The 25,345-nt window shown below is 33.5% G+C and overlaps 1 protein-coding gene across 14 annotated transcripts in view; it reads left to right on the plus strand.

Annotated features, from left to right (window-relative positions):
- The window catches only part of MCTP1 (multiple C2 and transmembrane domain containing 1), a gene marked incomplete at its 3' end in the record, with an annotated part of 469,528 nt that overhangs the window by 232,600 nt on the left and 211,583 nt on the right, over nucleotides 1-25,345 (plus strand). For 3 of the 14 annotated variants that reach the window (XM_080678389.1, XM_080678381.1, XM_080678384.1), the window contains exons 5-6: nucleotides 2,834-2,945; nucleotides 11,132-11,170. In XM_080678389.1, coding sequence (XP_080534515.1) covers nucleotides 2,834-2,945; nucleotides 11,132-11,170 — 151 coding nt within the window. Of the gene's footprint in view, nucleotides 1-2,833; nucleotides 2,946-7,985; nucleotides 8,034-11,131; nucleotides 11,171-18,402; nucleotides 18,463-22,999; nucleotides 23,078-25,345 lie in introns of all 14 variants that reach the window. The other 11 variants (XM_080678390.1, XM_080678382.1, XM_080678383.1 and 8 more) reach the window with 6 other exon arrangements.

Below are 25,345 nucleotides of genomic sequence, written 5' to 3' on the forward strand. Positions count from 1 at the left end.
TATACTTGCTAATCATATTTATTAACTTAAGAATCAGGCCACCATATGGGAAATAAAATGCGTGCACTTTTCTTAAAAAATTGCAACTTATCACCTGAGTAATCACCAGTAATCCTAGGTTACCAAGGAATGCCCCAAAAGTGGAGGCAGACTGGTTGTATTTGCTCAGTTACATCAGTTTACCATTGCTTGACCAGTTGTAAAGTTATATTATTACTACTAATATTAATTATTCCTTGTACCTAGTTATGGCCTTATATTTTAAAAAATTCATTTCAACATAGGAGTTAAGCATTGATTAATACTATGGAAGAAAAAACAGGCTCAAGTGGTGCTGGAATGGGTTGCAAAGGAAGCTGTAAAATCTTCTTTGACGGTTTTATGGAGAAGGGATTCTGTTTTAGATGATCATGCTCCATCATGTGGCAGGAATATAATGTGGGAAGCAATATAATGGGCTAGATTACTACTCTATATTTCTATAAATGTAGATGAGTGGAGAAATATAAATTATGGAGACACCTTAAGTGTTATAGTCAGCTAAGTTTGAGCATAGCTTATTGGTCTTCCAAAGACCATTTTTGCCTCAAACTTGACAAAAGAGGGGCTTTTCTGTAATTCCTATATGTCCTTCATTTTAACCTAAAGTGCAGGCTTGACTTAAGAATAGAACCCAGGTGATCGCTGGTTCCCCACCTCACTACAGTTGAAGGAAGTGTCCTAGATGGTGTTGTATGTAGTCCATTATCATAAAAACAGCTCCAACTGGGCTGGGCTGTGCTGTTCTTCTATAAAGACCATATTATTTTCTCTGTAGACTTCTACATAAGGATATGCAAACTATTGGACTTAATCACAGAGTATAAATTTCTCTTCTTCTCTATTAAAGATAAAATTATTGTGAAAAATAAATTTAAGTAGAAAACTATGGGATGATTAAGAAAATAAAAAGATATGCAAGCATTTGGTGTTTATGTTGACACATTACTTATTTTACATATTAACTAACCATTCCATTTTTCCCAACCACTTTTTAAAATCACATACTACTTTTTAAAATTACATATTTATAATTATGCCATTGCATTCAATGTATAAATCAGTAGCCTCTGGGTGTAGAAATATGGGTAATAATAGTAGCATATAAATACTTATGCTACTATATAATGCATTAAGGTATCTCTTTGAAAGAAAATAATAGATGTATCATAAAGCAATTGCAAATGTCCTTAAATCTTTATCATGCAATCATTATAAAAATGTAATGAAGTGGGTGGGGGTAAAAGGGGAATAAGGACACATATGTAATACCTTAATCAATAAAGAAATTTAAAAAAATGTAATGAAGTTTTTCCTATTAATTTGTATATGTAATCATTATAGGAAAACAAGTCAAACCAAGTTGTAAACCCATACACACACATGCACACACACATATATACACACATGCACAATATAATACTGAATATATATTTGTTAAAATAAAAAGAACAAGTTTGTTATTATCTGACCATAATTAGCTATAACTAAAATCATATTGGAACAATTTTCATCACGATTATAATGTATATATATTATCTTTCTAACAGGTTACTTGTGTTTCAGTTAAAGCCCTTGATATTAGAAACCTGTTTATATTTTTAATAATATCGTTCTTTGAATTGGTAAATTAAGCATTATTTGAAAGAGTTTCCTAGTATTATAATAACTGAGTGCTAGAAACTACATAAGGTTCTCAATCCCAAATCCTCTTCCCAGTATTAGACTCCAACTGTATCATTTCCTAGAAGTTAAGCTCAATGTAGATAAGGATCTTATCTTTGGTCTTGAGCTCTGGTTTTTACTCATAATCTAGCATAGTGTGTGGCATTTAATATGTGCTTAATACATGTTTTGTGAATGAAATGAATGAACAAGTGACTAAACAAGCAAAGGAACATTCCTAATTTGCCAACATTTCAAGATTCAAGTTTAGTGCCAAAGGTTACATAGTCACTTAGGTTAATGAAGGGCATGAACCCTAATTTGTTAAAAATAAATTAAAATATGGACATAAGATATCACCTATGCATTGCTTATTGAATGTATATTTTGCTTATTTTCTAAAAGTGATTGTGGGTAATAAATACTGAGCAATTCATAATCTCTTCCTCAGATACCTAACTATAATGATTGCATGATAAAGATTTAAGGGCATTTTAAAGTCTTCTAAGTATTGATCAAATTATTGATTATCTTGTATTTCTGAACCTAAAAATTTTCAGGCATAGGTTTAAAAAAACCCCACAAAATAGAAGCACTGTTTTAAATATTGTAATTTCTTTCAAGTAATTAGACATTTTTTTAAAAGTATGTCTGTAATGTATAGCAGGCAAAGTATATTTTATATTTTCCTCTTCTCTCACTCATTTATTACTCAATATCATACTCCTGATTTTAAAAAAAATCTTAAAGATGTGAAAGGAAAATAGTGGTCAATAAGTGACCCAATTTAGTTCTTGAACTCAGATTTATAGAAAATACCCGCCATTGCATTCTGTGTGCTTAGACATCATAGAGCAGGAGCGTGTATGTTTCTCAATACTGTTGTCGTTTTTTGGCCTTCCTAGTGACCCTATGGCCTTTCTGGAACCCTGTGCAGGACTGATACTTACTTAGTGAATCCAAGTATACCCCGTTGGCTCAAAACTTATTGGACAACTTAATTCATTGATGAAATGTTCACAATAGAAATTATACCGGGGTGTAAAGGAAGACAAAAATATTGATATAAAATATATTTTTGGCTTATTCATTGAATAACTGTTCAGAATCTTAATATTTTCTGTCACAGGCCCACAGATGTGACTCTACCACTGAAAGATCCCCACTATCCTGACCATGACCTTGGAATCATTTTGCTGTCAGTCACCCTTACACCTAAGGAAGGAGAACACAGGGATGTGGTAAGTCGCCCCACAGCCTTGTAGAGCTGTTTTCATGCTCTCAAACTTGCTCGCTGATGTTCACTCAAACATTGTTTGAATGTTGTGAGCCTTCTCTGAGCCCAGAGGTAATAATAAAGAGAAGCAGCATATGAAAATCTGGCCTCTCCTTTGTTTCTGTGAGTATCCTGGTATCACTAGTCCTTGTATATTGTATCTCTTGAACTCAAATTTCCTGTTCTATGCTCCAGATCAGAACCTCTTGTTGTAAATAAGAGACACATTTGCATCTTTTATTATCATTTGATTTACCCAGTTTCAGACTTGTTGTATTGTAGACAAATGATAGTGTTCATTCAGGGAATACATTTATTAATGAATTAAATATTTGGAGTTCTACCTGGAGGTATCCAGGACTTACCATGTTGACTATATTGTCAGGTGTGCCATAACAAAGGAAATGAAGTGAAATGATAACAGAGTTTCTGCTTTCTGGTATTTGTTTGCTGAATGATAAGTGAGCAATTTTCATCTTTTTGATGGACTACCATATCAGTGCTACCCATTTCCCAGCACTGGCTGTCTCTACTTCTTTTCACATCGTGCTGCTGTGAGAAGCTGACAAGGGATACAGAGGAGCCAATTACTATATCACTGCTGAAGGGATATTAAAAATGTCAGGTTTGACCCACATTGGTATGCTGGCCAGTGCACTTTCTGCCACCATTTACCAGAGATTATTTATTAGACTCCACATGCTTTTGTGTACCGGGAGCTACTCTCACTAGGTTTGATTGTAACACATTTTAGGAGTAGACATAATCTTTTAGGCAAGTTCAAATGTTCTTTCAGCAATGTGTGTCTTGCTGTCTTAAAATAAGGCATGATTAGAGTTGGTATATATCATTTTCTGAAAGTTATTATTGATATTTCATCTAAATTGTAGATGAAAATAATGAATTCCATATTCAAATTAGTGTTTTAAAATCATTGAAAAATTTACCCTTCTCGATAAGTACTTTCCTCTATCTTTTTAAGAATTAAACAATAAATGCACATATTCATAGGTAATATTTAAATATGATTTAAGTGCCTATAACTATTCAGTGAGGAAGAAATTTCTATTTTCAAGCAAGTATTAGCAAATAATACCTACTGTGAGAACTTAGCACGATGGAAGAATGTATTTATGTGTGCACAGGCCCATGTGTGCAGAAAGAAGAGTGGGTGAGGACCTGGTACTCAGTAAGAACCTACTATACACCAGGTCTGTGCTAGACCCTAAGTATATAGGAAAACTTAATATCCAGTGGAGAACTCGGGAATCAAAAATCACTGAAGAACATGTATGCTGACAACTGTTTTAAGTGTCATGAAAGAGAGGTATGTGTTGCTATAACAGCAAATATAGGAGAAATATTTTCAGTCTGGAGGATGGTGATTCTCTAAGGAAGTCAAATCACAGCTGAGGTCTAAAGTATAAATAGGTGTTAGTAAGGCAAAAACAAGGAAAAGAGGCAATATTTTAAGCAGAGTAAAACAGCCTGTGCAAAGGCCTTATGGCTAGAGGGACCACGTTGCATTTGAAGAATTTAAAAAGTATTGGAGCTTAGAGAAGATGAAAGCAAAGAGTGTGTGGAAGATCATGGTACCTGATGACAATTGGAGTGGAAAGGGATGCTCAGATTGTGTAGGGACCATTGGCCATGTTACGTTTTGTGGTCTTTCCTCAGAGAGCAATGAGAGCCATTGAAAAGTCTGTAACTGGGAAGTGGCATAATCATATTTGCTTTTTGAAAATAGCTCTGCATCTGCACGATGGAAAATAAATGGAAGAGTAAGAACGGGTGCTTGGAAACCAATTAGAAGGCTACTGCAAAAATCCAGGTGGAAGATAATGGAAGTTTAGATCAGACCTGTCAGAGATAGTAATAGAGGGAAATGATTAGGTTTACCTAAAGGAGGTGAAATCAACAAAACTTGGTGATAGAATGTTTTTGCTTTGGGATTCTTTGGTATTTTAATGAAGGACAGCACTTCATACGTGAAAATACCTAAGTGCCTGAGGTCTTGTATATCCCCGAACCATGAGGTATTTGGGTGATTTGATGATGGAAAGTCTACTAAATTTTTATATTAAAGAGATATTTATTAAGTACTCTCACATCAAACTGAGGGCTTGAGGGGTTAAATAAGTATCAAGTGATCTTATTATGGAACTGCTACTTGTTCTAAATTCACAGAAATATATGTCAGCACAGGCAAAGTAGTTCCCAACTCTATTTCTTCTTCAACAATTCTTGCAAAAGTCCTTCAATCCTCATAGCTGCTCAGACTTATTTAGGCGCAATGTCTTCCTAATTAGAAAAAATCATTTAAAACAATTTAGTGCCTGGTTGTTGATCATCAGTGATTTCTCAAACATGAATAGGGAAGAAACAGGTGGGTTACATAAAACAGTTACACATCAAAAATCTGGCATTATTCATCTTCATTTCTTCCTTTCCTTTCTCTTTATCATATCTCTCCAGCACAAACAGTTCTTTCTGAAATCCTCATATCATTTTCTTTACTTCAATCCTAGCTTTTTGGAGGAAATATTTTACTGCCAAGTATTTTTCATCCACTGCCTTACTTCATATCTTTCCCTTTCAAAGTCCTAAATAGGACTGGATTTATTCTGTGCCAACTGAAAAACTGTCTTTTTTGCCCCCTGTGTTTATGTGGATTCTCACCTGTCTTCTCTCTTCTTCGTCAGGGAAACAAGCGGCTTAGCCAGGACTCAGTGCCTCAGAAAAGGCCTGACCGCTGCAGCCTATACCAGGCTTGCCTCTGGTTGGTGAATCATCCTGACCTTGGCCACACCTGAGAAACAGAGAGGAGGGTGACAGGTGTGGCTATATTGGCTCCTCCTCGTGGGTGTGACCATGTGATTAATAGCTGGGAACATGGAGTTGGCTATAGAGAAGTGGGTCAAGAGGTGGGGAGGAAGGTTAAAATGTTCCTCATAGGAAATTCTATTGAGTTCCTCAATATCCTGGTGAGTCTGATGTCCTAGATTTGGATCTGGGTTCCTAAGCATATGTTTTACTCAACATTTCTAACAAGTACATAATAATTTCCTTTTTTATCCTTTTCTTTGGTTCATGTAGCAGTTGTTTGGCTATTTTATTAGTATTTCTAAATTGTTAAGTAACACTAGTTATGAGATTTTAAAACTATGAACAAGGACCATTTTTTCTATTTTGAAAAAAAATCCTCTTACTGATTATCTACTAAGCAGTGTGCTAGGTTCTGTACCTTCCTCTTTTTTTTTTTTTCCCTAAGTGTTCAGTAACCTGTGGTTACTTCTCTGGTTAAACAGAAACTCCTGATGAGGTATTTTAAGGTTCTTCAATCATCAACAATGTTCCCTCACTTGTAACTTCTGTCCCAGCCATGCAAACTCTTGCAAAACTCGCCTTCTCTTAAGTCCAAGCTTTCTTATGTCACTTATAATTCCCCAAATGTACCTATACTATACTTCTGCTCACCTCCATCCTATATTATATCACTCTGTTTTTTTTAAAAAGTACATGTAAATTATTGCTTCTGATTTCCTTATGATAACTTCTCTCAAAACCTAGCCCAGCTTTCTGTACCTAATGGTTGTTCAGTGGGTTGTTGCTGAATATCTATGAGGATGCTTCAAAGGTGCAAGAAAAGATACTATTTTTTTTTCTTACTTCAATATTCAAATCCCTGAGGTTGTCACAAACAATATTAAATAATGATTTAAGTTTCTTTTTGAGTTCTTAAAATTGGTATGTTAATGATAATGTGCTTAAAATCAGTCTGTATTGCTTGTCTCAAGATTTCTAATGATGACAATGAATTAGAAGCAGGTAATTGTATTTTTTTTTTCATTTTGTAACATGTTTGTATTAGCTAAATACATTTCTCTGGAATACATTTGAATTTCCTTGGTTAAAACCAGTCAGAAATCCAATGTGTCTTCAAATTTAATTTTTATATTCCTGAATACATAACATATTGCTGCAGTAAAAATGACACGCTGACCTTTCACACATTATCAAGGAACAAATCTTGTTTAGATAAACCCCAACTCAAAATGCAGCAAACCAGAAATCAGTTAGTAAATTATCACAATTCCATTTAATATTTGGAATGATATATGGGGATGAAATAGAGGTGATTTTTTTATTGACTCTTACACAGCAAAATTAGAAGAATTCTGTTCGCTTTGTTAGCTCAGAAATTATTTAAGCTTTTGGGACTTAAGACTTTATTTTAAAAACCACATGTTTATTCTTATGCCTGTGTTTACAAAGCTTAACTTAATGTTTTATGTGTATTAAAATGAAAAATGGAGTATGAGTTTCAAGAGCCATTGACAAATAAATCCTAACAATCAAATAGGAAATAGAGCATTAATGCTAAGAAAATGCTATCAAAAGTAGGAAGAAATCAGTAACTGGAAACACAAGAATATTTAGCATCTGAAAGTGCTAAGATTTCTAAATCAGTCATCTTATGAGTTTTGTATACACTGTCAATAATTGTCATGAATAATGCAGTTGGGGTGTCTTCTCCTTGTGTGGACTGCCAGTTCTGAAAATCAGTAAAACTGAAGAATGAATTGAAAAACCTATCAGCCTGCTGAATCCACTAAGGCCTCTAAAATATGCAATGTCTAATCACAGCAATTTAAGAAATACAGTATAAGTAACAGCCAAAGTATTTCATAGTTGCTTATACTAAAATCTTCTTCATTGAGTTAATGAGTCTTTTTAAAAATCTCAGATGTGTATCTACATATATTTGTATGTGTGTGTGTGTGTATGTGTATATATATATATATAAAGTTTCCAGCATTGTGTGTAGGAGAACCCAAAATCTTCATGGGGGCATGCCGATGAGTTGCATGACACAACTGTCATTTCTGTTTGAATGCATGTCCTGTTTTTGACCCCTTAAAAGTGTGTCGTGAATACATACGTGTCCTGTGTATGGTATTTTGGTCTGATGGTGTGTTTGAGTTCTTTCTGGCTCTTTTTCTAGCAGAGTTCAATCCACAACTTTCTTCACTGGAGAATTTGTGAAATAAAAGTGAGTTAATTTGTGTTATACACTCCCTTAGATAACCTAGACCTACAAATTGCTTGGCTAAAGCAAAAAAAAAAAGGAAAGGAAAATTCTAAGAAACATATGAATTGACCCTAAATGGCTTTTAATAAATTAAAGTTTTTTCCATGTTGGTTTATTTTTTATTTTTTCCCTGAATTATTTCATAGCTAACATTTGAAAAAATATCCACCTATAAAAATGTGATACATATATTTTATGATATGTATATACAATAATATCTACCCATTCTGTAATTTCTTTTATATCTATAGAGCCATGTAAGTGCCTAAAAAAATCACAACAAAATATAAAAGCACAAAGTGGAATGAGATTGTGGAATCTTTAAAAAAAAGTAATCAGTTTTGCAGCTCTATCACAGGCCATATTTTTATGCTACTTATTTCTTTTATTGGCTTCAAAGAAAGTTGAGCTGCTAATAAAATTTTTTTATTATCTATAATAATAAAAGTGTGGTATGGTAATTAGACCAGCTGTCCTTCTGGATGTCCTTCCTTCCGGACAAAGCCTTGGTGGGCGGGGCCCAAGGCAGAGGCCCACAGCCACCTTGTGGCGGCTGAGCCCCTTGCACGAATTTCATGCATCGAATCTCTAGTACTATAATGATATTAGATAATGACACTTTCAAAAACAAATTCATATGTTTCTCAGCTGAAGATCATAAAGCAAAATACAAAATCTTCTTTTTCTATAATTTGCTTCATCGCCTATCTTTAACATTCCCCAAACAATCTTTCTTTTCTAACATGTTTCACAGATAGCAAAGGTAGCATAATAGTATGTCTGTTAAATTCACTTTTTAAAAACTTTTCTACTGTTTTCAGTTTAATTGAATTTACCTTAACCCAACCATCTAAAATGAAAAGGAGACTTGGGAGAGGGATACTCAAAGCCATTATTTAGCTAGTTGTTTGGCTAAAGGAGCAGAAATATTGTTATAAGATCTAGGGCCATTCTGAGTGTCACTGGATCTAATAAAAAACTCAAGATAATCAAGAAAATAATGAATTGGTTCTCATAAATGCCAGATCTTTCATATTTACACTTAAGAAAATTACTACTGACTTTTTGTTTGTATCAGTGTCTTAATCTGTAAAATAATACCATGCTGCCTATTTGTAAAGCCAATTTTGAGAGGCAGGAAAAATACCAACCCTATAGTTTGTTTTACATTTTAATAGTATGCAGTAGTTTTGAGTCAGGAGATGTGACTTTGCCAGTAGTAATGAATCTGTATACTATTAAGTAGCATTACCCTGAAATTCAACGTTCTCTCATGTTCTTAGCTTCTTTTTTTTATAGTATAACATTTCATACAGAATGGAATTTTATAAGATTCTTAGGTACTAGATGATGATGATAAATGGCCATGAGTTAAGAGATTTTACTTTTCAATTTATTTATCTTAATTGCTCTGTTTATTTGACTCAAAACATTGTCTCTAAGAATTACCATTCTTTGTTCCTTGAAACTCTGCTTTCTGTGAAAGTTGAACATTTATTTTCTGACTCCTACTAGGACAGTTTTTGTGAATATGTCATACTACAAAAATGTTTGATTTCCAATTATCTTTTAGTGATGATGGAGAAAGTGGTGGTGGTGATGATGGTGATGATTGCAATAACTTATTTTACATCAACCACAAACATTTACCACATGTCCATTACATGCACATCTCCACAACCCAGTGGTGGGTTTTGTTGCTTTAAAATGAATTGGACATTAGTACTTAGAAAACATATAAAATAGTTTTATAATAGTATTTAATAGCAATGCTTTGCAGTTTCCTGGCTCCATTTGGGGAAAAATGGAAAATTATTATAACCTTAGGAAATCTATTATTCTTCCATATTTTCATCAATATTTAACACAGCAAGTATATAGAGAAAGTATAACCCATAAAACCACTATTTATAGAAAGTAGGAATGTATCCTTATCTTTGACAATTTTATGCTTTTCTCACTTCCTACTCTAGAATCGCAGCATAATTTCCTTATCTTGGTTTAGACCAAAGGTTCCCTTCTTATATAACTAAACCTTGTATTAAAACCTTTTCTTTCTTTATTTTTGTAACTTATGAATGGTTTCTGAATGGTTCTACTTTATAGTGAATCCTGCTGAAAGAGATATAGTTCTTAAAGGTATCAGTACATATCCTTGCTACACAAATATGGCAAGCATTTCTATAAGCTATATTCTTTGCTCCAAATATTCCCTATTCTCCACTTCATCTGCCTTAAGGATAATAAAAAGCTAAGAGAGGGTATAGAGGTTAATCAGAAAGTTAATACCTCAGTGCTTATTGAAAAAAATTTTAAAACTGGAGAGGACATAAAATATTCTTTGGATTTTTATGACTTACTTTATGCAAAAGACCAATGCTCTTGGGCACTCATCACAAACCTCCATAACCTTAATTAAAACTTGTATCCATAAATACATCTTACTAAGACACACACACAAAAACTAGTCTTAAGGTATATGTTATGACTAAACATTTAGATCTACTAATAGCCATCACAATGTGCAGCATTTTTCTCCATTGAAAGTACTTACAGATCCTGATGTAAAAGATTAGGCAGAGGCAAGTCTAAGATGCCATCAAAGCAACAGATTTGAACGTGTTTGAAGAGAAAAATTATCATAGACCCAGTAAAGTCATGGTAATCCTCGACCTGCACCACCAAAAGGAACAATCGCCATTCATGAGACTCGATGTGTTTTTTTCCCAGTCAACAATTAAGATCTTTAAAATGTTCCATTCTATTTAAAATGTGCTGTCCCTTTTTTTCTCTGTAAAAAATAAATAAATAAATAAATAAATAAATAAATAAATAAATAAATAAATAGAACAAATGAACTCTCACCAGAAAGACTGCTTGAATGTTAAAGGTGCTTCTTCTAGCTGTGAGTACGTGAAAAACAATTTTTTTTTGTCTTTTATAGTTTGTTGCTGGAAACTGTTTGCTGTTTAAATGTTAAGCTTCCTCTTGAAACCAATTGGCTGCTCTATTCTGTACCTGAGTGATAACATAATTAAAATGCTTTATTTCATTTGCAGACAATGCTAATGAGGAAGAATTGGAAAAGATCAAGTAAGGTAATGCTTAGCATGTGATCTTCCAGCTTTTCTTGTTGAGAACTATCAGTCAAGCTGCTTTCCCAAATCTCTCTCATACCTCTTCAAATTATACACGGGATTTCATCATCACTCTTCAATTATTTATTTTTTTCATAAACTTTCAGCAAACCATGTATTGCTTTTTAAGTAAATAGAAATCACACTGATCAATTGCACCCAAATCATCCTCTTGCTAATCTCTGGTCACTTCTCAGCATCATTCTCAGCATCTGGTTTCTGTTATCTGTACCACAGGGTCTAGAAAATGTCTGCTCTAGATCAGTAATAAAATGATGAGGCGAGGGTAGGAACAACTTTAGAGAGAAGGAAAACCAAGTAACTTACTGTTTCTGTTCACCAAAAATTCAGCCTAAGGTTTTCTAAACTCAGAAATCCCTGAATTGCTACATCTTTGGAGTTTATAATGAGAACAACTTTTCATCATTGCCTCTTCTCACTTCAAGAAATAAACACTCTTGTGAGTGAGAGGAGTTTATGGCTCCTATAACTTACTAAGCCCTGGCTCTTATAACGTGTAAAAAATATAAGATGTAAACTAAGCTTCTGATTTGTTCAGTGGTGGTATCACTCTTGGACACAAATAAGCATCAAAATGAAATGGACTTTTAAGTGAATACTCCTTAAAAGAAATAAAAGAGAATGTATTTGTAAAAATCTTGTTTGCTCAAATTTCTATTTAAGAAGTCAGTATTCGTTTTTACTAGTGACTAATTTTCTTAGACCCTGGAACGTGATAATCTTTTCCATTCTGACTGAATCATGCTATTAAATTTTTCTTTGACTTTGCCATTTTTATTATTGTGAATGAAGAAAACACATATCAAAATGTCTTTGCACTTATGGTAATGTCTTAACTTGCTTCAATAAATATTTTTTTCTTATACATTTTCTTCCTAATTTTTGTAGAGTTAATAACCAAAAGATAATTTGGTTCACAAAAAAAGTAAAAAATTCAAAACATTTTAAGGAAAGTTGCTGAATATTTATGATTTAGTGTTCACTGTGTTTATATACTTACCAAAATAAAGTTTCAAAAAGTCTTAAGGAAGTGTTTGAACTGTTCATATTTGTATTACATTTTTTTCTTTGTATTTCAAAATTAGTGTTGTATTAAGACTATATATCTTTTAAAAATTAATGCATTTGGCTTTCCTCATGCATTTTCTATTTATGATATATATGTGTAAAAATTTGTAATCCATTAATATGTAGCAATATTATCTCTTCCAGATGTAATTAAGATACAATGCTAGAGCAGGATATATGTAGTAGTTAGTATTAATTGGTAAGAATGATCCATTTTATTGTAGTATAAAAATAATAAATATAAAGTCTTTAAATTATTTAATCTATATTTAAATTTAATTTTAATGATAAATTAAGTAAACATAAATCTACTTTTCCTTTGCTCTACAAAAACAACTTAAAAGTAATAATAAATGTCTAATCTCCACTATTTTTATATCTAAAATGTTTTGTTTTTATTTATTACAGTGGTTCTCAACCTTTCTAATGCGACCCTTTAATTCAGTTCCTCATGCTGTGGTGACCCCCAACCATAAAATTATTTTTGTTGCTGCTTCATAACTGTAATTTTGCTACTGTTATGAATCGTAATGTAAATATCTGTGTTTTCCGATGGTCTTAGGCTCTACAGCAGTGGTTCTCAACCTGTGGGTCACGACCCACAGGTTGAGAGCTGCTAGCAGGGTCGCCTAAGACCATCGGAAAACACAGATATTTACATTACGATTCATAACAGTAGCAAAATTACAGTTATGAAGTAGCAACAAAAGTAATTTTATGGTTGGGGGTCACCACAGCATGAGGAACTGTATTAAAGGGTCGCGGCATTAGAAAGGTTGAGAACCACTGATTTATTATTAATAATCCATTTGTACATTCAACTGGTACTTTTTTAGCTTGCCATTAAAGATACAGAATTCCTTGTGTCTAACTCTGCACTCATTGGGGTATGTAGCAGATTATTTTTAGTGTATATTATAACATGGCTTTTGGGTTTTTAGCCTAAGGGGTTTCCAACTTTTATAATTTAATGGGGATATAGAATTCTGAATAAAGGAAAATCAGTTTAATCATTTGTATGTTTTTTCCTGTGAGAACATACTGAACACTTGATAATTCATTCAAATTGTCGCTGTCCCTTAAAACATTTGCCATATTCGTTCATATTAGTGTTACAAAAGCAGTGAGATACCACAATTCACATAACTTTTATTATACTATGTTGTTATAAGTGCTGTATTTTATTATTAGTTATTATTGTTAATCTCTTACTTGCCTAATTTATAAATTAATGTTTATCATAGGTCTGTATGTAGAGGAAAATAACATAGTATATATAGGGTTTGGTACTATCTGTGGTTTCTGTCATCGCCTGGGGGTCTTGGAATATATCCACCACAGATAAGGGGGCACTACTATAAATTGTGCTTTTTGAGAAACTAAGAGATAAGTAACTATACTGTATAGTTTTACATTACTGTTCATTATGTTACTGTTTTGTGCAAATGCATCTCTTTTCTAATTATTTCAATCTTCTCTAAAGGTCCTTGTGTAAGGATTTTTTCCTCTTTTATTTTTGGAAAGAGGATATACATTTTTGGCATTACATTCAAATACAGGTATCTTATTTTTTATATAATTATGCTCAAAGTCAAAGGTGACTTTTTCATACAAGTAGGTTATTTTATTCTTCGGAATCTTGATTTATGGAATGAGGTCTTTTGCTTTTTTATATCAGGGCTGTGATATGCATCCTGTCTTTGAACACCAATGGTGAATATAAATCTGAGAATTACAAAATTTCTGACAAAGACTTACATATCATCAGATAATGGCATTTTATATTCTCTCCACTATGGAGCTTTTTTCATTTCCTTGTATTTTCTTCAGAAGTAACCTTGGAGAGGGGAAAAGCTAAATTGACATTGTTATGTTTGTAATATGCGCATCTTCCCGGTACAAGTGAATCAGCTCATGGACTATCCCATTACTTAAATATCCGCTTGTCATTTTCTTCGTCTTGCCAATAATGGATTCTTTCTATGGAAATCTTATTAATTGTGGCACTCACATAACATGGGGTCGGATTTGCTGTTGGAAATAAGAGATGAATAGCCAACTTGATGGCAAGGAAATTGTAATTGTTGCTCAGGAGTGACATGTATTATTTGGACAAAATGTGTTGCCACCTAATAATGAGTAGGAAAAAAAGTGTACCTAGACTTACCTCTATATGAAATATGTGCTATCTTTGAATGGTATGTTAACTAGTGAATAATTATGAATTCTGTAACATATCCTCTCCTAGGAATGGTAACATCCTTTAAAACACTTATTCTGGTTTTCTATTAGCATACTTTCCAGCATGTATATTTTTAATTCTCCCCATATTCAGTTATTATAGAAAAACGTTATTTTAAGAAGAAAGGGATCAATGTTTCCCTAAATGTAGGCAACTGGGTAATTATCTTGGTCAAAGAGTTTTACTTATGTGACAAATGCATTTGGCAGAGAAATGGTAACACTTTGAGTTAGTGCAAAATTTTATTCTTTAGAAGAAGCTTATCATTGATCATTTATTCTGAGGTTAAATTATTCAACAAAAAGGTTTCATGAGCTCAGAAGAGAAGATGCATATGTATTTTGTGAATAAATTTTATGAGGTCAAATAAATGGAAAAAATATGAAATAATTGCCTCTATCAGACGGTAAGCAGGAATTATTTTGTGCTCTATTGTGTGTGTGTATTGTGTGTGTGTGTGTGTGTGTTTATGTAGAAGAATGAGTTTATCAGTGGATATGATAGTAATAAACTTATGTGCTTTCAACAAATCACTTTAATTGTATGAGAAGTAACCATTGTGATAATATATACACATGTTGCAATTCATATTCTCAACAAAAGCAGTTTAGAATTGTTTTAAGAAGAATTCATCCCTTGAATAATATAATATAGACTATGTGATGATGTCTCATTAGCATATCTTCTGTTATTTAATGGCTTATTTTTCAAGTAATATATCTTTTTATAAAGATTTTATTATAATCACTTAGCATAATTTTAATGAACTATAAAACACTTTATTCACTGGTTGAATAAAGCAATTTTTAATAAGACTTTTGGCAAGAATATTGTTAATTTAAACTAGAGAATACTTTCAACTCTGTAAGTCTGCAGGGCATAGTTAAACCTGACACCTTGGATGACACATTAAAAATGCATCAGTGAAAACCTCTAAGTGCTTTAATTTAAGAAATGGTAGAGAAACAAATTAACACATTTTTAAGTATCTCACACAGTCAGCCATAGTAAAAAAAAAAAAAAAAAAAAAAAAAAAAAGTCATTATTTAACAATTATCAGTCCCTTTCTACAAAAACCTCATATACTGATAATAAATAGGTAATATTTTAAAAACTGCAAAAAATAGAAACTTTCTTGGTCATTGACCCTCTCAACTGTGAGTGACCAAAATGGCTTTCCTTGGGTGCCTCATTTCAAAGTATTACGTATACATATTTGAAAAAAATGAGATGCTTATATATTTTTGAAGGAAGTATAAAATTCTTTTTTAAATCCTTACTTTGTCACTATTTATGCTCCTAAATTTATGTCATTTAAAAATGCTATAAAGTCAATCTCATAATGAAGGCTTCTGAGATTCAGATTCTAAAATGCAGCAATGAACAAAAGGCAAATAGCATGAACATTTCTATTATAAAAGAATGTATTTTTACCTCAATTAATTAAACTCCTAAAATTTAAAAAATTCTGATCATTTAACTGCCCCTTTCCCCCAAAATTGATCAATCTCATTTTGCTGTTTTTATACCAGTCACATAATTAGGTTGTTATCCTCTGTGTCAATTTGAGGAAGAATGGAAAGTATGGAGTTGGTGAAGTTTCAATATTAGTCACCTTAGAGCACCTGACACTTAAATGAATTTACAGTAATTATAGATGCTAAGCGGTTGTCTTATTTGTTGCCAATATCTTGAGTCACTTTCACATCCTTTTAAGGCACCTTAACACATTTTACATTAAGATAAAAGTTACTGTTAGTTTCACAGCCTTTGTTATTGATTCTGAGGAAAGTACTTGTGTAAGGAGACTTCAAGCAATAATTTCTTGAATGTGATATTTGAAAATTTTTCCACATGTTGCTAACCATGCTGCTTAATTTTAAAAGAACTGGGAATCAAAGTAAGAAAAGAATTGGCAATTAAAAAGAAAACATGCATCTTTTCTAAAAATCAGAATAAGGTTTTTGAGTTAAACAATAGTATAGCATCAAAAAAGACAGCAGCCATTTCACCTAAGGTTTATGCCCCAATGTCCAAATATAAGTGTATTCCTTAAAGATTTTTTTCAGAAACTGATGTGACAATGTGCTAAGTATGACAAATGAGAACCATGCTTGTAAATGTAAATGAATTATAACTCTGTAGTGATAGTAAAACAATGTCTTAATCTCAAGATTTTTTTTCCTATGACCTCTGACATTAATCATGCTACCTGACCAAACCCTATGCAAGTAATTAGTTTCAAGAAATAGATTTCATGTAAAAAGCACAGGTAGATTGTATAGATGATCTCTGATATAATTCTACTTTTAAACTTAAATTATTTAAATTGATGCACATCCTAACATAGTCTAGTTCATTATTATTTTCTGACTAGAGGTCCAGTGCATGAATTTGTGCACCAGTGGGGTCCCTTGGCCTGGCCTGTGGGATCGGGCTGAAACTGGCTCTCTGACATCCCCCGAGGGGTCCTGAATTGCGAGAGGGTGCAGGCCAGACCGAGAGACCCCACCAGTGCACAATCAGGGCCAGGGAGGGACTGCGGGAGAGCTCCAAGGCATATCTGGCCCATCTTGCTCAGTCTCGATCAGCTGGACGCCACCAGCAAACTAACCTACCAGTAGGAACGTCTGCCCCCTGGTGGTCAGTGCACGTCATAGTGACTGGTCGACCAGTTGACTGTCTGCCCCCTGGTGGTCAGTGCATGTTATAGCGAGCAGTTGAGCGGCCTTAGCATATCATTAGCATATTACACTTCAATTGGTTGAATGGCCAACTGCATGACTGGACACTTAGCATATTAGGCTTTTATTATATATGATATAAGTTTTGGTATTACATTTGGAAGGAATATATATCCTCACCCAAATGAAACTCTGAGTGATTAATAGTCAACAAATATTTTTTGAGCATCTACTATGCATCAGGCATCATTTGAGGGGCTGGACCACTACAATCTTAGTTGCTAACACAAAATCATGTAATAATCAAATAAGTTGCAAAACTGCTTCCTCTTCATCATTATGTCAAAGGTTGATACTTTCCCATAACTATCACAATTTCCCCTTAATTTTACTGTACTCGACATCCAGAAACAGCATTAAAGTTTAAAGGGTGCATATAATTTAAATTTTATGTTTAAAAGTAAGTAACTATGTTTTTTTTTTTTTTTTTTTTTTTTAGAGTTGAATTGGTTTCACATTATAAAATCTCAGGATTAAGTAATAAAATGCCCAACATGAATGCACTGCTTTGTTTACAACCCAATAACCACCTTTCTTGGCATTCATTTTTTTTAAATTTATTTTTGGAAAGCTCAAGTTAACTAAGTCATTTATATTATATATACATATATAGTAAAACTAGAAAGATTTAGTAAAAAATTAAACCAAATTTGACTAGGTGTGTGCTTATAAGTAAGATTTCTGCTATTATTCTTTAAAAACACTCTGAATGTCTATAGTGTTATGTTGTTTTGTAAGCCGGAACAGATATTATCCGGCTTATTTCAAATTCTTAAAATATGTTTAAACAGTTCTTTTTAAAATAAAATGTTAGACTTTCAGATACATTAACCACAATTGAGACTTAAGAGGTAAGTAGACTTTTATAAAAAAAAATACAGAAATAATCCTCTACTTAACTACTATTGATATCAGACATGAATAAGAAAAGCTTTAATTTATTCAAGGGAAGAAAATTTACAGTTTATAAAGACCCAAAGTGTACTTAGAATATATAATTGTGTTTTTTGTTTAGTTTTGTTTTTAATTTTGGGGTTTTTATTTGTTTTGATTTTGTTGGGCTAATAAAGTATTCTCAAAAGCACCTCAAATTTAGCTAAATATTTGCTTATTTTTAGGAACTCTCAAACAATGAAGTGGTTGGATCTTATTTCTCTGTGAAGTCTTTCTTTTGGAGGGTAATGTCTGAATCTTTTTTTATTAAAAATCTTGATTTTTGGTTCTAAATAGTAATTTTAAAAGTTAAATATGAACTAAGAAATTTACTTTTTAAAATAGGCTCTCAAATGTATTCATTTGCCTTCTTTATTAACTTTGATTTTAAGTCATTCATATGACTGATTCACTTATTCATTTGTAAAGAACTTCATATGTTTAATATATTGCTTGAAGTCACTTCCTTGTGGGACCAAGTTTATCCCAAATTCTTAATGGCTGAGAGGCCCCCAGCCCTTGCAGGAATATGATGGTGCGGTCGAAACGGTCCCTTGAGGGTCTTAACCCCTCTTTTAAAATCTGTTTCATCTGTTTGAGAAACTTTTCTTATATTACAGTAATTTTATATTATATACATACTAGATAATTGGTGCTCTTTCTATGAAAAAAATCTTATGAATTAGAAAACACCAACTCTGCTTTTGATTTAAATAAAGAAAAAAAATGAAAATTCCACAGAGAATTTGTTTTAAATGCCATTGCAATTTAACATTATTTACTCTTTCATGACTTAAACATAATGAACTCTCATCCTTTTTTTCCTCTACTATAATTCTGCATTGTACACAGTATGATTTATTACTAACGCACTTATGATTTTGCTTGCAAGAGTTTTTCTCTTTGAAAATTCACACTTGGTACATGACTCTCTTAGCAATAGATATTGCAGTGAAAATGCTACACTAGTAGGGCTTTGCCATTTTCTCTTTTTTTGGCTCTTTAACTGCTCATGACTGAGAACTACCTTTCTCTTTTAGAATATTAAGATTTGTTGTGGTGTCTCTTAGGATGACTGGCAGGTACTAGATTAAGTCATGCACTGACTTGACCAGTGAGCAAGAATAAGCCACATCTATTCATTATCTGTACCTTTCACACACGTTTTCTTTACAACCTTTTATTGTTGTGAGCTTATTTTAATTATTACAGCCTCTTCATTTCCTTTCAGTCTACTGCTGGCTGCCTTCAGTGATGTAATTCTGTATCTTTGCTAAAACAATAATAATTCCTTTTGAATCGTCCCATTACCCTTAATAGAAAATGGATTTTTTCAAACATTTGTCTTTGTTTTCTTAAGACCCACAAGTATGGTGAATTCATATGGCATACGCCTTTGCCAAGAGAGCAGAATTCAGGGGCGTTCTGCATTGAGTTTGGTCTTTATGCATCAAATGTGCAGACTGATTATTATGAATGAAGACTTGTCATCAGGACCAACCCCATAATTGATACTTTTTAAGGATTTCCCTTTCAACATCTTCTTTCCACTTTGCTACTTCCAAAGGATCCTTCCACTTATCAGTTCTTCCCATTTGGTTGAATTCATCCTTAAATATTCTTTATTAACCTTTTTCAATCTCTTGAGCAATTTATTTTAGAATAAGAAATATGCACATTTAGAAGGTAGCTTTTTTTTTTTTAATCTTAGGTATAGCGATCCAATGTCCTTTTTTTCTGAAAATAAGAAACAAATTGAATCATAAAGGCTGAACCTTTAGGAGTCATTTATTTGATCACTGAGGAAACTAAGGCCCAGAGAAGTGAGTCCATTTCAGGCGTCCTCAAACTACGGCCCGCGGGCCACATGCGGCCTGCCGAGGACATTTATCCGGCCCGCCGGGTGCCGCTGCCTGTCCTGCTTAGCAGCCAACTTGTCCTGGGCCCGCAGTGTGCATAGGAATTTGTTCATAGTTTTTTTTTTAAACTGTAGTCCGGCCCTCCAACGGTCTGAGGGACAGTGAACTGGCCCCCTGTTTAAAAAGTTTGAGGACCCCTGATAGATGGTATGATCAGGACCAATGTTTTTTCCTCTAAATGTCACAGAAATAAATGTTTTGGTGAAGATTTAAAGCAGAAGAGTTCCTTTTGGGGTCGATGATGAATAGATAGGTGATGTATAAATTGAGTTGCCTCTTTGTTTGCCCTTTCAAATTCTTCTTGCATTATATGAACATTCTCCATGCTTCTTAAACCCCCAATGGATGCATGTGTTTGAGGGCTATGATATAGCTAATGTTTTCGGTCCCATTTTACCAAATCAATGACCATGTCTCTGTAAGTCAAACCTAGAATTTATTGTTTTATACCATGTTATTAGTGAAAACTAATAGATTACTTTTGCAAACCAACAACATTATAACATATATGATGATTTTTATTAGTGTATATCTGGGGCAAATATAATAAAAGATTAAGAACTTTTGTTTTGCCACAATTAACTTAAAACATTTGAAGTAAACATAAATACCTTCCTGACACTGTAAATTGTAACAAGAAGCAATAGAAATAGGAAAAAAACTCTAAGGATAAAAACCAGGAGAATTTCTCTAAGGATTATAGTGTCAGGGAATCATCTTCTAAGAAAAAAAGGGATTGAAGCTCTATTATTAGATGAGACACTTCAAACTAGGCTGCACAAAGCACTGGGAGGGATTTCTGTAAAGGCAATTGAGCTTTGAGAGGGTGGATGGCTGTAGAGCAAATCTACTTGTTGAACTTCATCATCCAGGTGCAATTCACGGGAATAAACTCAGCAGGAAAAGGAAAAGATAGAACATGCCTGTGCCTTGGTATTGAGCTAATAATTGCTCCACACTCCAGGCTTTGCAGCACAAAACAGTCATTCTAGGCTGTCATTATCTTTTCTTTGTAGTGTCTCAGCGAATCATTTAATTAAATAAAAGCATGTGCACCCTCTGTGCTAAAAATAGAGGAAAGGGCTGACTCCACACACAGCTATTGTAAAGACACAAGCAAGGTCTTTCATTCCAGATTCACAGGGTCTGGGTCTCATTTGGAAGGATTAGGTTGTGTGCAGGTAATAAAATCCAGAATAACAAAAGCCAAAGATTATTTCCACATTTCTGGAGATTAGTATAGTTGAGTGTTCCTTTAGCCACATGTTAAGTCTAAATAGATTTTTTTGTTTTGATCTGTTTTTTTAATCAGGATCTAGAATAATAGGATACCTCCTGATACTAGTGATTCAGTTTTTCAATAAATGGAATTAATAAACTTTATCAACTAGAATTGGAATATATGTGTTCTCATTTTATATGCAAGGTTCTAAAACTTCACCACCTTATTAATAGACATTGGGCTATAATTTCTTATGGAATACAGTTAATGCTCAAAAGCTTTACTAAACATTATATGCTACAATTATTACCACCTGCTGACTTTTACTTCTTCTAAGCATCTGATTAGCCTTTCTCAATAATTAATACCCAAGAATGTATTTCCTTTAAATGTAAGTCAAAATATTTCAACAGTTCCTGTATAAATTAGTTTCTTTCTTTTGTATCATGAACTTAGGCTCTGTCTAAAAAATAAGATATAGTGGGGAAAAAAGATTCAATTAAGTATCAGCAACCACAGATTCAAATTTCAGCTTTGCCAATCTGTAGCCATTTGGCTTTGAGTAGGGTATCTTCTCTGTGCCTCCATTTTTTTTTTACCTTAAAAATACTTGTCATGAAAAATACTGGAGCATGAAAACTCCAGCACATAATAGCTGCTCAGTACAAGTTTATTTCTTTCTGTATGATCTAATCTATCTTTCAGACTGGCCTAATCTAACCCTTTCTTTTGATGTTATTAAACCTGATAACTCTCATCTTATCATACTATTGTTTGGAAATGTCTAGCTATTCTAGAAGTCATTTAATACAAACTTTTAACTCACTATTTCTTGATGTTCAGCTGTATCTTAATCCATCTCTTGCTGCTCTTGGTTATAGCAGTGAAGGGACTTTTAGGTTTTTTTTTTAGTAGCAAAGGCAAGTGTTATGTGGAGCAAAATTTCTGTTACTTTAGAGATATCTCTTTAATCATTACATAATATTAGCATGTGGGAACAGTTAACATTGTCATAGCTTTTTTTCTGTTCATGTAACAATTATTCTTCTAGAGCTTTATCACTTTATTAAAAATATATACACACATATAAGTATATATGTGTGTTACACTTATATATGTGTGTGTAACACACATATACACTTATATATGTGTTTGTATATATTGCATATATTATGTTTTTTCTCCATCATCTTTTATGCCCCCCTCCTCCACCTTATCACTTTTTTGATATTGGAAATAAAAGATATTATTGGAAGCAGTCTCCAAAACTTCTTGACGTGGCAAACTTGTGAAAATGATTTTTTTCCATGATTTATTTTGCTGTTTCTTTTTCTGCTACACCTATTAACAAACACCAGAAACCACCCAAGCGGGATGCATCACCGTATAATCTCTGCCCTTTATGTTCTTGACCACTGCAGCATTTTGCTACTAAAGAAAATAGTGGCTGGAAACTATATCGTTGCATTGGCATTTATCTTCATTTTGCTAGAAGACATTGTCTGACAGTGATTTAAGAAGCAAATAAATATTGTTTACAAATAATGTTTTTTGACGAGTAATGCTAACCTCCGATTGAAACGAGGTGTTGCTAGGGGCACAAAGCTTTCCCGTAAGCTCTGATCGTTCATTTCCATCCAGACGTGCGGCAGGCCTGCTTTCCCTGTCCTGGGCTTCTGCAGAGCAGAGCTTCAGAGTGCTTATTACCAAAACGCACAAGTAAGTTCCACCATTCCGTTTATTTATTTATTTTCTGAGCTTGCATGAGCTGTGAATTCTCATGCCAGCTTACTATTCTGAAAACCCATTCCCTATCCTCACCTCTTCTATGCATATAATTAGGAATTGAAATCATATATTTCTTTTCAAGGAATAATATACATAAACAAATATTCTCTTTAAAATGCCAGCTCACTAATTCTAAAATCCTACTAAAGGTAAATATCATTGACTCACTGACTCAGACTTTGAATTGTATTTTGTGGCCTGGCATCCTGATATCCTTTATGAAGTCTGAACGGGGGTGAATATTCCCTTTGAGAGAGGATGTCTCACTGCTGTGTGTGGAGTCCTGTGGGTCATATGTTGGAAATATACATGTGACTCTGCTCCACAGAAACTGATTCTTGTCCGGGAAGGTCAGACCCTGTGATTTCAACAAATTGCCCACTAAAACTTGGGGACTACTGCTTTAAAAATCTAAAGATTATTTCTTCCTTTTGCAGAGCTGGTTCTTTGCTTTGAAGCTAGGTTGGTCTTCCATTTTATTCTTTTATTTTCCTCCTCAAATAGAACTCTATTTCAACAAGGGCATAGTTGAAAACAGTATCTTAAGTAACTACTAGTAAGTACCAGCTGTAATATGTTAATTTTATCAAGGGACATGTTGTATTTGTTTAACGCTCCTTGCCCTTTAGCTGCTCAATAAGTAATTTTTGGTTGACTGGTCAATATTTCAATTAATATGTGTTATACTGATGTATTTATGAGAGAAAAAAAATTAACAAAGGAAGGAAATAATAAACCAACTTCACATAGTTTTTCAGTAGGTCCCTACTTCTCTCTGTAAACCCTCCACGTATCCAGATCAATATGCTTTCCTAACCAGTAAATTTAGAAACAGGGCTAAAGAAGGTCTTTAATTGGCATGCATCATATCCATGCCAGTGAGTGGATAACTTTATAATCATAGTGATTAATTATAGTTATGAGAACATAGGAGAAGGCCAGTGAGCATACACCTTAGAACTTCTAACGCAGCAGTTCTCACACTGAACATGGGTCAGAACCTCACACTGAACATGGGTCAGAACCTCCTGAGTGAGGGCAGGTGCGGCTAGAAAAAGCTCACTCCCAGAGCTTTGGATTCAGTTGATCTGAGATGGGACTAAAGAAGTTTTTAACAAGTTTCCAAGTGGCACTGATGCCACTGGTCAGTGGACTACACTCAGAGAACTGCTATACAGGGGAAGGAAACTAAACAGAGCAGCAAGTGACTCAAAGGTACCTTGGAGACTTAGTGGTTCTCAAAGGTTTTTCTTTCTTTCGTTTTGGAATTCCACTTGTCCCCACCCCTTTGATGAGCTCTCCAAAAGTTCAACTAAAAAAAAAAGTAAAAGTAATAAATTGCTATCTTAAGCAGGTTAAATCTTTGTTTATGGAATATATTTTTTTCTATGCAGGCCCTTCAACACATATACACACCCTCCCCAACCACCATTACCCCTAACACACACAGAATTGCTCTCTTAGTACACTTGGGGCCGTGGAGTACAGTCTGGAAAACCATAGATAAGAAAGCATGCCAAGTTACATAGTCAGAAATTGCTAGAAAGATGCATGTGCATATGTATTTTAAGTACTTATCTTTTTTACTGTTGGTAGTCTAACTTTATCTCTTCCCCCTTTTCCTTATAATTTTATTTCAAGTTCTTCCACTTAGACTAACTACTTACCTGTTTCATGACTATGCAGTTAATCAAATCATAGCTACATTAATGGAGTTTCTTTTTAAGAGTACCATTTAAACAGAGATTTGAAAAAGGAAAAATCACTTTTAAAAATGATATCTGATTAGTGTGTCTTTGGAGCCCCACCCCTTTTTGTTCTTTAAACCTTTTACAGAGATCAAGTTAATCTCCACATTCAGTAGCCCTGTTTTTGTATAGAAATATTCTCTCTACTCCTCCCTCTTAGCTCCCCAAGTCGTTTTGGAAATGTTCTTCCAGGTTACAGAAAAGCATTTGTAACAACGAATGACAGTAGGTAAAGCCTTCATTAAGTTCATCTTATTTCTGTGAAAACATGAAGAATCCCATGGAAAGCATTCTTTGTCCTTCCCACTCCATGTCAAGTTCTTGTTCTCATGTGAAAATGGGATGAGGAGCATGCAAATAAGGGTTTCAGACATGGTACCATTCAAGAATCTAACTTAGCCTTGCTGACTGAAGATGCTGTGTAACCTAGACTGTACCCACTGTTATTTTA

Source organism: Plecotus auritus (assembly GCF_963455305.1).
Source record: "Plecotus auritus genome assembly, chromosome: 7".
Taxonomy (NCBI): Eukaryota; Metazoa; Chordata; class Mammalia; order Chiroptera; family Vespertilionidae; genus Plecotus; species Plecotus auritus.